This window comes from Phalaenopsis equestris, unplaced genomic scaffold (genome assembly GCF_001263595.1).
Source record: "Phalaenopsis equestris unplaced genomic scaffold, ASM126359v1 Scaffold001023, whole genome shotgun sequence".
NCBI lineage: Eukaryota > Viridiplantae > Streptophyta > Magnoliopsida > Asparagales > Orchidaceae > Phalaenopsis > Phalaenopsis equestris.
This window is the reverse complement of record NW_018165462.1, coordinates 6,018-22,827: the sequence shown is the minus strand read 5'-3', so window position 1 is coordinate 22,827 and position 16,810 is coordinate 6,018. Positions and strand designations below refer to the sequence as shown.

The 16,810-nt window shown below is 35.8% G+C and overlaps 1 protein-coding gene across 1 annotated transcript in view; it reads right to left on the bottom strand.

Moving 5' to 3' along the window:
* LOC110032772 (ATP-dependent Clp protease proteolytic subunit 5, chloroplastic) overlaps nucleotides 1-14,321 on the bottom strand; it is a 38,029-nt gene extending 23,708 nt beyond the window's left edge. Inside the window, exons 1-6 of the mRNA XM_020736520.1 lie at nucleotides 14,114-14,321; nucleotides 13,926-14,039; nucleotides 13,730-13,847; nucleotides 13,559-13,651; nucleotides 13,265-13,310; nucleotides 13,100-13,172 (exon numbers count right to left, since the gene is read on the bottom strand). Coding sequence (XP_020592179.1) covers nucleotides 13,100-13,172; nucleotides 13,265-13,310; nucleotides 13,559-13,651; nucleotides 13,730-13,847; nucleotides 13,926-14,039; nucleotides 14,114-14,259 — 590 coding nt within the window. The 5' untranslated portion in view covers nucleotides 14,260-14,321. The remainder of the gene's footprint in view (nucleotides 1-13,099; nucleotides 13,173-13,264; nucleotides 13,311-13,558; nucleotides 13,652-13,729; nucleotides 13,848-13,925; nucleotides 14,040-14,113) is intronic.
* Between the last annotated feature and the right edge of the window lie 2,489 nt (nucleotides 14,322-16,810).

Here is a 16,810-nt window from a genome sequence, read left to right as displayed (position 1 = left end):
ATATATATATATATGTATATATATATATATATAATCAACAAAAATGTAATGAAATGAAGATGCTCTTGACTTTAATATTTTCAGATGAAAAAATTGACCCCGCATGAAAATAGAGGAGCAACCGATACGTGATTAATAAATTTTCAAAATCCAGCACGAATCTTGTGGCATGATATGAATCTCGAGGCTATCTTTTGAACACAAAATATTCAAACTTCGATTCAGAGTCATCCAGAACTCCAATTTCAACAATGTTAATAGTCAAACTGACCGGATCAACGAGATGGACCCAGTGATACCAAACTTGGTCCAATCTGTGTCAAATTAAGCTCAGATCAAGTCGTTAAACAACCCTTAAAAGCTTTCAGACATATTTGGAAGGTCAAATAGATGTTGAATCTGGTGAGCTCATAGTCAAAGCGAGCATCTTGACAAGACGAATCCAACAAATCTGAGATCACTCAATTTCTACATCACAAGGCTCTTAAATATCCATCAAATGTTGCCTAGTTGAGAGAATATCTCCGAGCCGTTCGATTAGAGTGGTTCATATTTCTTGATTAATTGCAATCGGGACTTTATAAATAAAGCTTCACTCCTCATAAAGAGGGAGCTTGAAGTCTGAAGACAGGGTTTTAAACCCAATGAAGATTAAAGCTTAAAAAAAGAGCTGAAAACTAGCGTCACTTCGTCGCCGACCGCTGTTGACTACTAGTCGCCGACTGCTGCCTATCATTATCGGCCACCACCCTCCTCTCACAAAAAGTTTATCCATGCTCCGAATTTGTTGCTCCAAAGATTGTGTAACATTTTCTCGCCACATGGACAAGGGATTGTATTTGTAATCTCCAAATATAGTGGATCTCTTCAACTTGGTCAAACCCCGTGGTTTTTCCTTTTACGAGTTTTCAACGTAAAAACTTTTAGTGTCTCTACTAGTTGATTTCTTTCATTTGAGTGTGTGTTGAATTCTTCGCAATGTTGAATTCTTGCGCAACGCTAAGACGATAATTTATTACTCTACCGCCGTGAATCTTCTAGAATGCATAAATACTGATTTCACTATCATTAACTCGTTGATCGGCAACACACATCAATACTGATTTCACATCATAGCTTCTCCATGAACGCATTGCATTATGCATTCCACCATATAATTTATAGACATCCACACAACCTAACTACAGAATTCGTTGATTTATAAGCATCACTTTGGTTGTCTTATGCTTCACCTCACCATTATTTGCTCAATTCTACTATGATATTAATACATGCATCTCTCCATGTGGCCCGACTACATTATGGTCCTCATTTACTCGCTCTTACAATCAACTCAATAGTACAAAGCTATTGGTAAAAGCATTCTTAGGTGGTTAATTTGATTTTTACCTAGATGATTTCAGCATGGTCACTTGTTTAAATACATCATTGATAATTTAATTTTGCATTTTATTTTTTCCCCTTTTGCTCATCTACAAGCAACCAACTATAACATAGCAATTGGTATGAGCACCTACATGAAGACTAATGTGTGTTGATTCCGTAATGTGTTATTCACTTCGAGCATGCCACACTAGTTTGATGTTTCTTGACACATGCAAATTGGCCTTCTAGGAGGCACATCTCCAACACATGGCATTCTCCTTAAACACACCATGTGCATTAGAGATTCCAAAATAGATACTCTTCCTTGATAAAACACACATATAAATGGTCTCAAGCTCCCTTAATGTTGATTCAACTTTTCACTAATCATTGATGTGGAAACTTGTTGACCATTCAACACTTGTCGTTCAATTAGCATTTGAGCTTGGCCCTATTTCATTATTCTAATAGGCAACCTATTGTAAAGTATAAATCAACATAAGCACCTGCGTCAATATTGACATATGTCAAATCCCATATATGTGTTGTTCACCATAAGTGCAACATACTTGTTAGATATTTCTTGACACACCTATAAATGAAACTTTTCTAGAGAGGTTAACTCCGACATACATGTTCCTCCTATACACATCATGAGTGTTGAAACTTCAATATACATGCGAAGTTCCCACAATAACACCTCTCATATTGAGGTTCCCAGCCTTTCGAGTCATGGGTTCGAGTGTCCCTCAATTTTTTTGACTACGTTGCTTTTCAACTTTTCAACTATTGAATCTTGTTCAACCGACATTTTGCCTTTCTTCCCCTGCAGTTCCTTTATGGACAGGCTATTATGACGACATCATAAATAAAAGCATCCTAATAGAGTTGTGATTATGCTATAACCTTTTGTTTCATCTCCCTAATGTTAGTTCATCACATTGGAGCAATCAACACAAACATAGCTTCTATTGACTCAATATATTGGTCTTCATATTACCAAACTTTTATTATTGAGTTGACTATTAGAGTCATTAGATTGACACATTTGATTGATGATTCTTAGCTTTTAACACGTGTGCTCCATGATCAAACCACATATGATGAGAAGATGATTCATTTATTGACCTCGATCTCAGCAAAATCATTGCCTTTTAAGGATCAATAAACAAAATTTCTAACATTGGGTAGTTAGGATGGCTCACACCAAACTCATACCCGACTTAGGGTCTGTTTGGGGCAGCTACAACTTATCCAGCTTATCCTGATAAGCTGCTGATCAGCGGCTGATCCAGATCAGCTGACTGACAGTTTGGTTTGTGCGTTTGAAAAACAACTGATTTGCAGCTATTTCTAAATAAATGGTCATTCTGTCTCTGATCTGGATAAACTGATTAGCTGTTTGGTTTGTGCGTTTAGAAAAGAGCTGATTTGCAGTTATTACTGGATAAATAATAATTCTGTCAGTGCAGTTGTGTTGTTTACAACAGAACTGTCATGACTATATATTTGATACTTTAGAATTAAAAAAATCACTTCATAATAATAATAAAAAAAATATACACTTCACTTAAGAGTGAGTATCAAGAATCCTAAAATTAGAGAAGTTCAATTTCCATGAGGATATTATGATAATTCAGACACAAAATCGTGGTAACAAGGAAATTAAAAATAATAAAATAAAATAAAATACCACCTCATTCATGACCTAACTTTTCAAGAATTAAAGGCACATGAGTTCACATATTGGAATTAAATAAACATCAGAATGGTTCCTTATTGCATCAGAAATTATCAAACATAACAATCCAATCCACAATTTCTATATTTTATTTGCCACAACAAACTAACAGATAACCATTAACTGGATAAGATCAACTTCAGGTATCTACTAACACGAGTTACTATCTACTGAAAATTCAATTACAAAGTCTACAATTGATATTCAAACTTTCAAAAAAAAATAAAAACAAATGTCATCTTAATTAAGATGTATTGAACACATTTTTCCAGAGCATTCGTAATCAATCTCCAAAGATCAACAAAACTGAAAGGATAATAATTGCATAAATATAAAATGTTAAGCGAAGTAACCTAGAGGCAAGAATTTCCAAAGACGTGGATCAATGGCCTCGTCCACGGGATCTCCTTGTCGAGATGGTCGAACCAAGCCCAAGCTCACTCCTACGACAAGAATCTCGGGACGAAGACAACTTTGCTTTTCCTCCGTGATCGGTAATGGTTTAGTTTCTGGCCATCTCGCAAGAGTTGGAATTCGAATTAGGGTTAAGTGTTGCTGCTGCGAAGCCGTGAAGATTAAGCGAGGGAGGAGACAGACACCCAAAAGGCACGGGAGGAAATAACCAGTCAAATGCACATCCAAGACTCGGGTTGCGGGTCGATCCCTCGAGCCCGTCTATTAAGGATTTCAAAATTGTGTTTCACCATACTCTTCTCGAACGCACGAACCAAACGGCGCGGAGGCGTTTTCCAAATGTCGCTCACACCTATAAGCTGCCCCAAACAGACCCTTAGTCATTCTCAACCTAATTTTACAATAAACTAGGCCTACCTCTAGAATTAACCTAGTCTTAACATGTTAGAATCAAGTTTGCCCTTCTTAAAGGTCCTAGGTTTGGTGGCTTAGGTCTAAAACAAAATGGATTAGATCCTAACCCAACCTTTGTGTGATTTGACCTAGACAATCACAATTGGCTTAAATGAGCAATGTGTGGGCACAATTGGACTTAGATCAATCTTCGTATCCATGGCTAGTCCATGAATCTAGTCAAACTCATCCTAGGTTAGATAAGGTTGAATAAACCTCAGGTTGAAAAAACTTGACCTAGGCCTATTAAGCCATGATCTTACTCAGTTGACAAGCACTTCATGATTAAAGAAGATTAAAGAACTTGTGGTTTTGGCTTGGTTTCTATTTGGCTTAGACTAGACCAACATTAGACCCAATCTAGCACAATTGAATTGTTGAGCATTAAGCTAATTGAAATGACCTAAATCAATTGGACCTTGGCTTTATTTCCATTTAAGCTTAGAAACTCCATTGAACCCTAAAATTACTTGAGTTGAGATTTAGTTGGCTTAACAATACCTAGTTTAAACCCATAGTTGAATTATGTCTCCCTTTGTAAGCCATTGGGCTAAGTGAATTGATCTAAGTCAACTTAATGTGGAACCATTTCTTAGGTGCCCTAGCCACATCTAAACATCTCTCAAGTCCCCTTTAACCTTGGGTTTAGTCAATTACATAAAATCTAGCCCATGGCTAGTCCATTTGAGCCAAACATGAACACATCCACTCTATAATCTTGACTCAGTTTGATCTAACTCTTTAGCTAAGACAATTTCATCCTAGTGATCTCAATACACCTAGAGAGGCTTGGATACCAATTGGGTCTAGCAATTAAAAGGGAAAAACAAGTTAGCCCATTTGAATCCTTTGAATCAATTGATCCAATCTAGATTTTTGGAACCTTGAGCTACCACTTGTTATCTTAATGTCTCTAGGTAGCTTATGAACACACTAGACCAAATTCAAGCCTAGGTTAGCCCATATTAACCAAATGAGTTCAAATTAACTTGGACCAAAGACATATTGGCTTGGATTAGACCCATCCTAGCATAGCTTAGACAAGTCCCTTATCCTCCTTGGTCAAACGAACCTAAATCAAGCTTAGCTTGACTAGGTATGGTCCAGATAGCTAAACCAAATAACATTATGAATCCTAAGAGTTTGTTTACCCTTTTGTGTTTTTCCTTTGTTTTCTCCTAATACCATAACTACGCAAGAGCTTTTAGCTTGATAATAGCTAATGAATAACAAAGTTAGCCCCTAGAGAGCTCTCTATTTACACCAAGCTAAAACCTAGTCCATCTGGGGCCAAAGAGCTCAATACACTTAAGCATCCATCAAAGCCCTACAAGAGTATTTGCATTGAGTTCATGAGTGTTTGAGAAGCCTCTCAGAGTAATCCTAGCCCATCCCCCCTAGTGATGTGAGTTGTCAAACTCGGAAGAGAGCAATCTACTTTGAACTCCTTAGCCATGCCATCCCAGACCATACTTCCATTTCCATTAACTTCATCTGACCAAAAGTACCATATCTACAATAGTTGAGTCTAGGATGAAGCTCACAACTGTGTTTCCAACAAAGCTCAAGTTGCTTGGTTTGTTAGCCTTCCCATAGGGAAATAAGCCCATGAGAATCTTGTTGTAGCTTCCTCATCATCCCAAAAATCTACTAAATCCACTTGGAAGGTTCATGTTGGACTTAGCCCAGGTAATCACCTCATGCCTTAGTTTGAACTTTATGCTTGGAAATTTTAGTTGCACACAATTACACAAGTCCTGACTGTATTATCACCCTCACCCATCATGAGCTTCGAATAGATCTCTATAACACCATATTTGGCCCATTGTGTATGGAGAAAAGAAAAAATTTCTCCACAACACTACTCTTAGGTTCTCTCCTATCCAAAGCTAAAATATGGTTCTCCAGCACTTCGATCAAGATCCAATTGTTAGCATTAATCTATGTTTGGGGGATCTTTGTTTGCCTGCTAACAACGAATATAGCATCATAATCTTAGAGTAAATTTTTCTCAAAATATTGAGAATCTAAAAGAAATATCTTGTGAATGTAGTAAACTACAAGAATTAATGAAATCTTAAGACATTAATTATCTCTAATAAGTTGGTCAAAATACTTAAAAAATGTGTTTAAGATAATTTATGTTAAGAGAGCTTATGATTTAAATTTTAAACTCATCGAACAACAAATCACCCTCAATGGGCATTTAAGACGCTATTTTAATTAAATAATACTACTTAAAATCTATTAAAAATATAAAACTCTCATTAGGTGTTTCCTATTGTCGCATTCCCTTTTTTAGCTCTCAATGACAGCAAAATCCTGATTACGAGGAAAAATAACTATTCATTTTTAATTCAATAATGTTGGCTTACACACTTTTTTTAATTAAAAAAAGTATAATTTTAGGTCTTTGTTTATGATACAATAGTGCCCTAATCTCTTTACTTCCATTCTCATTTAGCTAAAATATATCACAAAGTGTACGCCCAAAAAAAAAAAATTGTTGTGCGGTGGATCTACATACTTTCTTTGGATGCTCAAATTCAGTGATTATTCAAATGCTCGTGAAATTTGAAAATCATTATAAAAAAAGCACGATGGCATAATTCGACAATGCCTATGAAGCTTGGCATTAATTATTCGACAGTTCTTAACAAACTTGGTATTGATTATTCAGTAATGCCCCAAACACTTGGTATTCATTATTTAACAATGGCCATAAAACTTAGCATTTATTATATGGCCATGTTTAGAAAATTGATATTCATTATCCGCCTAGATAACTTTATTAAACATGAAAGGTATCATCGGTTAACACCCCAAGTTTTGGGACGCTAGTTGTTATACCCTCACAACAAAAGTACCATGTTTATGTTCACTACCTTCGACTAGCTGCCAATTTATGCATTGAAAACATTGCCTCCCATCAATCTTGCATCCAGTATGGCTCCCAAGGCCTCTCAGACCTAACTCAAAAATATGATTTCTTGATCCAATGACATGGAACTAGGGAATCCAAAGTATTCCAAACATATTGAAAGAAAAAAAGGTCACCTCCTCTCCTACGATTGTTTTTCCACATAGGATTAGAACCACAATTTTTTAAAATATGTCCATAACCATGAGACAATTGTTGTCCCTCTTTTTTAGTTTGCAAGCCTCCCAAAAAATATCTATGGAGATGCTTTTCCATAGAAATTTTGGTATGAACAGTGACATGTAAAATCCCTTATATATATTTGCTAGTTTGTGGGTGTAGTGAAATTTACATCCTCTGATGTAATTACTCACATTTTGTAGCATATTGGACCTTCTCCACTGAAAAATGTCTGGCCAACTTTGACGTGTGTGCAACCACAGCACCCACATCCTTGAACTTAGTCAATTGAATATGGTATGTATGGTTGACCTTTGTTGTAGAGGTGGCAATCTTTTGCAGTAAAATTTAAAACAGTTACCCTCTCCAAATTCTCCAATTACCCTTTCAAAGAAGAGATTCTCCTTGTACTACTTATGAAAGTCTTTCTACAGAGAAGATTCAGCCTACACAATGGTACTTACAAAAAATTTTTATAACTAAGAAAGCATGTTTACCACTTTGTTGGCAACCCCTTTCTTAAAATTGACCACTACCATCAACTGTTATAGAAATATCATCCACTCCAAAAGCCAAGCTAGCTTATCACTTAATCTAAGGAAGCAAACACTTAAGTGATATATGATTCATACACCTCACTATCTTCTCCCCTAATGATAAGCATGACAACATTTTGTTGATCAATGAGTGCTCAATCCTTGTCACTCATGGGATGGTACTTGTGAACTCTCTGACAAATCTCACAGTGGTAAGTAATGTATCCCACTTTCTGCATTAGCGTACACTTGAAGCAATCTCTGTAAATTTGGCAAGCATAAAACAAGCGCATCTACTTGTTTTCTTTTTGAACTTCTTGTTTTAAGATTCATTTGAACTTGGGCTGGATTTTGATCAGATCATTTAAAGAAGTATTAAAAAATGGTGAATAATTTGTAACATATTGGCAGGCTCCCATGAAACTGCATACATTAAAGAAGTTTACAATCTAAGCCTCTCCTTAATTGCCTTCAACTTTGTAAAATTAATTTTGATCATTCAATTTCCACCTCAAATCTGAAATATATGTGGGAGTGTTTGGCAAATTCATGCCTATTTTGGTTGAGATTAAGTTGGCGTTGCTATCATAGATTGACTTTCTCACATGCTCCATGTGCGCATCCCACAATTTGATGAAAATCAAAATGTTATCTACAAAGGCATTAACAAAGTCATATAAGTACGACTGAAAAACTTTGTTCATCAATCTCTTGAATGTAGTGGGGAGTTCTAAAGTATGTATGTCATCATCAACCACTTATCTAGCCCATGAATTGTCCTGAAAGAAATCTTCCACACTCTAATGATTTTTATCACTATTTGTTGAGGGTGTGATTGTCAACACAACCTACCTGCGTCATCCTTTTTCAGGGCAATCACCTTTGGTAATACACAAAATAAAATACAAGGTTGGATGATCCAGCAATTCTATAACCCACTTTCTAATCTCCTTATACTACATGACCAAATTTGATTACATTGAGAGATTTGGCAATTTTGCATTTGAAATCAGTTGGACATCATCCTCAATGGCTAATTTGGAGGCAAACATTGCACCTCCTAGAAGAGTGCTACGTACTGTTTTTGATAGTTATTTTAATTATAAATCTTTAACCTTATTCAATAGTAACAAAATAAAACTCCATCCATGATAAGCATGGCAGATAGTGATAAAAATTTTCTTAAGTTTAATTACCTAGTTGGTGGTACTCCATAGTCCTTCAACATTTACTTCCTCCCATCCTTAGTTATCAGACACTTATAGGAAATATGAAATAACATTGCAAATCAATCATGAAACTACAGAATACCAAAAATAATTTAAAAGATGTCAAACGAAACTAACTCACAACACATCTCATTAATTGAGTCCTTGATGATTTTGAACTTCACTTGGCATTCACGGTCAATCTTTAGCTAGAACTCCTAAATCTAGCCCAAGAGTACAAGGATTTAGATGGGGGGATAGTCTCCAAACCAAATCTCTATATTAATTTGGAAGAGATTAAGTTATTATTGTTGCCAATGTTGAGGATGAATTAATTATCTCTTGCTCAACCTATATCCTTAAGTTCAATAGCTACTTTTGTATTTCAAGATTGAATAACCATCCCACCTTGCTATCCTTTGGCATTGCCATTAAAAATGCAAATACATTCACCTTGTCCTCTGTATTCAACATGATGCTATCCACTATAGTAGCAAGTCTCATTTTTTGCATCATTCTTTCACTTCTCAAGAAAGAATTAAGGGTCCATTTTCAACATTTATCCTTAGAGTGGTCAAGAAGTTGACAATAGTCATAAACCTTTACGAAGAAAATACTTTCACTTTTTTCCTCATCTTTTGGATGGTACAATTCTCTTCCACTTTAATAGGTTCTTGGGGCTTATCATTTTTTACATCTATTTCAACTCTATGGTCATTACCATAGTACTAGCCTTGCTAAGATCCATGTGACTGATGTGAGGGGCAAAGTCCTTTGTCAGTTTGGATCTACATGTCTCCAAATTTAACTGAAATCATTATTTATCTCCTAAACCATGTGGTGTAACCTTGCACATAATATCATTGATATTGTCCAAGATTGTGTCATTTTCATCCACAGATCCTCAACATAATCCATTCAGTAGAACTCTAGATGTATTAGTCGCTTCACCCACCCAAAAGCTATTTATTGATGAAAATTTCCATTCAAGTGGAAATTCTACCAAGCTCAAACATTGTGGCCTAGTTTAATTTAAACAAACAACACCTCATCATATGTAGTGTACCCATATAAAGTGAAGTATATTTTTCAATTAGTTAATCCATAGTCACAAGTTATGTTTCTCTATATTGATCATACCTTCATAAGTGGAAAACTCTGCTTTAAAGGGTCTACTTTATCATTCACTTATTGTATTGGCATCCATTCTATCATTCTCATCATCATCTTATATATTAACATCATTTGCTTTACGAATTATTAGTGGGCATGAAAGCCAAAAATAGTGCAAGAAGATCATTAAGCTTTGACATAGTGGCAGCAGACTACATCTTCATCCACTTTATCAATATTAGTGCAATTAATCTAGTCATTTGTTCTGTTGGATTAAAAGATATATTAGTTTTATTAATCTAGTCATTTGTTCAGCTCAATTAAAAGATAAACCATTTTCAAAGATTATTTTTGTTTTATTTTATTTCTTTTCTTTCAGTGTGAGTCTAGGAAAAAGGACGTTTTCTCATTCCTTGACGCCTGCTTTTTTTTATATATATCATGCATTAATAACGAGTACTTTGATACCAACTTAATCCAAACATATTCTCTCAACGTTATGACATTAGTTCATAAGTAAGAGTCTAAGAAGGATAGAACGTGCTTCAGTATTTTCTGGAAGAAATATATGAATCAATTAAAAAATTAGATTCCTTAATTTTGATGCTAGGAGGCTAGTAGTTGGATAAATAAATGGCTTTTGCTTTAGAAAAAGAGAGAAGAAAATTTCGATAAAATAAGATTCATTGAAATTAAATTAGACAATAATTTAAAAATTGATCTTATACATCATAGATTGACTTCACAAAAGAAGGAAGCCAATTCCTAAACAATGCACACAATATTAGAATCTTATCTTGAAATTTAAACTCAATTTACAATCTTTTATCCAAAAAAAAATTAAAAACTCATCCTAATCTAGGATTGTTCTTATCAATATGTAATCTAGATTTTGATCCAATAGTCCATATTTTTTGTCCCCCAATTTTGAACATTGAGTCTCTAATTGACAACTTGTGCTTGCCTATGGAATTACTTTATCTTTAATTTGATTAATTTGATCTAGAAATCAACATACCTATAAATTTTCAAAGAGAAATTGAGCCACTAATGCCTCAATAAACACTAACCCACTTTTTAAAAAGCGCTCGAAGCATCCAGCTCAAGGTGTGACTCAATTCGAGGTGTTGAACAGTAGAATCAAGGCTTAAGCCTCAATCCTTTGGGTGAGGCTTAGCCTTTTTATTTGAGGCATACGCCCGAAGGCATTTCGCCTCGAGCATTTGTGGCATGTCTCAGATATATGTAATTTAAATTACCTGTGATTGACATCCAATGTTTAAGTTCTGTAGTCCTGAGCACAGATCAACTTCGAGCATCCCCCAGAGCCCTCGACAAGCATTTCTATTTCAACCGTCGCCAACGTACCTGCTTCGAGCATCGACGAGCATCTCTGGTTTCAACATTGGGCATTGTCCTGAGCGTAGCTTTTGCAATTGAGCGTCAACCCTGCTTCAAGTGTCGTCCCTACTTGGAGCGTCGACCCGAGCGTTGTCTCTACTTTAAGCATCAACAAGTGTCCCTAGTTTCATTTTTGAGCTTCGAGGCTTCCTGCTTTGTTTGTCGTCGAGCATCGTCAAGTAGTAATCAAATAAATAATTTAGTTTTTATTTTTCCCTATTTATACAAGTTCAAGTGTTAGGGATATAAAAACATAACAATTGAGTGGAATGTATGTAGAATTGAAAGGGGCAATTACATACAGAGCACCCAAAACATTTCTATTTACAAATCAAGCACCCTCTCATACATTTTTCAAATTCTCAACCAAATATCAAAATTCAAGATAAAACCTCAAACCATATTTTTCATTTTTATCAAATTCTCAATGGTTTGATTGTGGCATGCGTAAATGCATCGATTAAATTTAATTTTATGAGCTTTTTTTTATTTTTTTGTTTTGAGGTTTATGCCTAGAGGCTTACGCCTCTTCTCACAAAGAAAAACATGACTTAATTCCCGATTTCGACTTTTAAAACATTGCACTAAACCTTTGATAATGTCATGATATGATGCCAAAATTGTATCACTGATGAACTAGTTGATCATCTGCTAAACATGATCCTTATATTAACAAATCAAAGAGAATATCTAGAAAATGGGATTATCATAAATATAATAAGGCTTATTTCATAAATAAGAAGAGAATATTTCTTATCAATTATCATAGTTACCCGGTTTAAATTATTATATGTAGTAAATTTTATTGATTAATGAAGGAATTTGTACAATTTTAAGTCTCTCTCTATAGCCAAATAAACATAGGACAATTTGCCAATTTCAATTACTTAGGATTGTCTCCCTTTGAAGTTAAGCCTACACCCCCTCTCACAAAGATTAATCATCTTGATTCTCCTTATTATGTTAAGGGGTGTAATGGTTCAGCCTAACCCTGTCTCCCTATTATAAGAGGCCAACTAGAAACCCTACAAAGGTCTCTCCATAATTTTCCTTATACTCTCAAATCAAAGACCACACTACTCTCCTATCCTTGTTAATCAATTGATGTTTCAAGAAACATAGCTTACCATAACAAGGTTATTGGAACGTATTGTACCACCCTATTGCCTCTACAATTGGAGAGAAAGGATTGTCATACTCATCCTCCTCAATCATGCATTCAAGGTCTGGTTCTGGCAACAGATCATGCTAAATCAATTATAGTTACAGATTAATAGTTTATCAAGAATTGAAGATTAAAAGAAAAAGAATATAAATAATAGTGACACTTGTAACTAAAATTATAGCCTAGGATGTAAGGATTTATCACAAATGCTTTGAAGGAAGTGTTGACAACACTGTCAGATGGTCGGTACGAGACTATCATTATAGTCTATGGATGTTGATTCCAATAACCATTTTTGGAACATCCAATATTAAAAAATATTTTGCACGTGCCATACTAAATGCACCAAAGGGTCTACTGGGTTTAAACAACATTGAAAATTGTAGAATAAATATTTCCTTTTAGTGGAAAAAATTCAGCTCAGAATAAAATATTGAATTCTCCTGCAGGATAAAGCCAATTACTTTCCTCAGTTTATTTTGTTCCAAACTTGGTATGTGCAAATGCAAATGTGCATAAATGAGCATTGAATTTCTTAATGTAACGCTTCAATGTTCACTGTATGAATCTACCAAACAAGGCATAATACCATAAATTTGATACCTGGCTGCTAATCCAACACATACAGTGGAAACATCAGGACGAATATGCCTCATCGTATCAAAAATAGCCATACCTAATATGAAATATGAAATATTTGAATTTGCATATTAACAATAGTTATTGAATAGATCAAACCTCCTAGAGGAGGAAGAAGAAACAACTTACCAGCTGTCACTGATCCTCCAGGAGAGTTCACATACATGACAATGTCCTATTAAGCACAATAGATAACAAATCTTGTTAATATTCAAAATCTCACGCATTATGAAGATCTAATGTAAAAATCTGATAACATTTATCAAGCATCATAAATACGTGCCCAATAACTGTGACACCATTAAGCCTGCCTTGAAATTCAAAAGCTTGTTGTAGAATTCAGTATAAAACAGAGTAATTCTGATAAAATGTAGATAGAAAAAAAAACCAATAGCAGAAGGGGAAACAAACGCATAAAGATACCTTCGTAGGATCCACTGCATCGAGATAAAGAAGCTGCGCTACAATTATATTTGCCATGTCATCATCGACCGCACCACCACAGCGTATAATTCTCTACAAGAAAGAAAAAACTTAATAGTTTCATCTTAAAAAACCAAGATATAATCACACTCAAGCAAACCCAAATCGTACATGCTGGAATAGCTGGCTAATAACGCTCTGAAACCGCTCCTGCACCATTGGCGGTGGGCCTTGTCCGCCCTGAGCCTCCACGGGGAAGTAGGGAGAAGATGGCACAAGCAAATCTTCCCTATAGCTCGACAGAACATCACATTTTTCAATATCAAAAGAGAAACGCATATGAATAAGAAGAGACAGAGAAACTCACCTAATCGACCAAATCCCCTTCCTGCTATCCTGATAGGAAGTCCGGGAGAAGTTCGGGTTGTAGATGGCCTTAGGGAAGCTCGATCTTCCTGCTAGGTTTCTATGAATCCTGCACCTGCGATATCAGATTAGAAAACTACGATGAGAAATCAAAGCAGCTAAGTAAATAGGAAAGGGGGAAATGAGTACCTGGTGGAAAGTGAAGGGAGGAGGGGGTTTAGGGGGTGAAGAAGGAGGGTTTTGTGGGGATGCGCTGTAGAGAGAGAGGCAGAGACCGGAGAATCCTTCAGCGTGGATGCCGCCGTCGCCAACGAAGCGAAAGAGGAGGTCGCCATTGTTGAGGAAAACTTAGCTCTACAACTCGTACTAGATTTCCGGTTTCTTGATTTTTTTAGTGGTAACAGAAAATCACATATCATAGTATAATTTTATTAATATGAATATAAAATGGTTTTCATTAATAATAATAAAAAAAACATTTTATAAAACTAATAACATTGGCTTCAATAATCAAAATCAATCCAAAAGGACCATTTTTTATTTTAGTTGAATATGAATCAAATCAAAGAGGAGAAATTAAAAAATAATCCTTAAAAGTTTAATATTAAAAAGATGACAAATTAAAATAAAATTACAAAATCTAAAAAGTCGACTTGATGATATGTGGCTAAGTTGTTGTGCCAAACGAGCACCTTTATCAGGAGTTGCCACGTGACGTAATGTGAATAGTTCAGTTCATCTCTTTCACAAACTTTTTAAAATTAAACATATTTTAATATTAATTTACAAAAAAATACATGTGAATCATATAGTGTTAATATTGATGTGCCAGAATGTCCACGATGGTAGAGTGATGAATTATCAACTTTGTGTTACAAAAACAAAGTACATACTTACATAATTAAAGGGAGAAGAAAGCAGAGAAGACACCTCAACTTTTTATATGGAAAACCCTGGAAAATGGAAAAAAAAAACATGGGGACTAACACAATTGAAACAATCCACTATGAATGGTGAGCACATTAAGTCATTCTTCTCCTGAATTAGGGAATATGGAGCTACAAATTTGATTATGGTAAATAAACAACACTAATTCATAGATAATAGCTATATTCTCATTGTAATGAATGTAGTTCTCAATGATCATGGGTTGTAAGAGTCATTGTTGATTTTTATGGAGGCAATAGTCCACCGTGGATGTTGTAGATGGTTGTTGGGCCAGATTGTTATATAGGTCGTAGTTAAAAGTCATGGTAGTGGTTGGTTGCATATGTCATAGTGGTGAGCTGTGATGATGTTTGTAGACCACATGAGCCGAAGTTGGAAGCTGCACGAGTCGTGAGCCACATAGGTCGTAGTTGGTCACGTGGGTCGTAGTGGTGAGTTATGATGACATCCGTAGAATGCAGGAGCTGAAGTCGAGAGCTGCAAGAGCTGTGGATGACGTATGTTGTAGTTGGTCACATAGACTCATAATGGTGAGTTGCGATGACATCAATCGGCTGCAGTGGTCGCAGTTGGAAGCTGTATGAGTTGTGAGCCACATATGATGTAGTTGGTTACATATGTTGTAGTAGTGATTTATGATGACATCTATAAGCCCAATGGTTAGATTCAGGAGTTACATAATATGTGGCCCACATAGGACGTAGTTGATCACGTGGCCAGTAGTGGGGAGCTGTGATCATGTCTATAGGCCATAGAAGATGGAGTCGAGAGCTGCATGGGTTATGAACCGCATAAATCGTAGTTGATCATTTAGACCATAGTGGTGAGTTGTGTTGAATTCCTTAAGCCATAGAGGCCTGATTTGTGAGCTGCACGAGTTATGAGCCACGTAGGTTGTAAGTAATGAGCTATGAAGATGATTGTAGGTCGTAGGAGTTGAAGTTGAGAGTTCCATTGGTTGTGGATTACACAAGTTGTAGTTGGTCACGTATGTCAGAGTGATGAGATATAATGACATCCGGAGGTCGCATGCATTGGACTCAAAAGTTACATGAGGTATATGAGCCACACAGGACATAGTTAGTCACATGGGTCGTAGCGAGGTTGTGATGATGTTTGTAGGCTACAAAGACCATATTCATGAGCTGCATGAGCCTTCGACCATGTAGGTCATAATTAGCACGTAAGCCGTAGTGGTGAGTTATGATAACGTCAGTAAGCCACAGTGGTCAGAGTCGACGATGCACTTGTTGTGAGCCACGTAGATTATAGTTGGTCACGTAGGTTGTAGTTATAAGTTGTAATGAAGTTCGTAGGCCACAATGAGAAAATTCAAAAGTTGCACAGATTATGAATTGTGTGTGCTATAATTGGTTATGTAGGTTGTAATGGTGAGACGTGATGATGTCCATAGACCGCAGTGGCCGGAGTTGGGAGCTACACAAACTGTGAGCCACATAGGTCATAGTTGGTCATGTGGGTCGTAGTGGTGAGCTGGAACGAGAGAGCCTTAGGAGTTTGAAGAAAGACTCTTTTTTATGGGAAATTGTTACACCATCTGTGTGAGTCATCATTGTACTATATTTGGGGAGCATTATTACACCGTGATCGATATTTGTCAATGCATCGTACTTAGGATGTGTAATTACACCAACTATAGTTGACGTTATCACACCATGCATGGGGCACATTATTATAATGTCTCAAGGCTTGTCATTGCATCATGTTTGGGGTATGTTATTATACAGTCTTCGAGAGGCGTCATTGAAACACCTAAAATATATAGTATTTATGTACATATTTTTATACCTATGTTTGAGGATATTGCATATTAATGAAAGGTATTTGTGTGTTTTTCCTTCAGGTACAATCAAATGGATGAAACATGATGAAAGGAGTGAAAAATGATCAAATTTGGATGATCAAATTTGGAGGAAA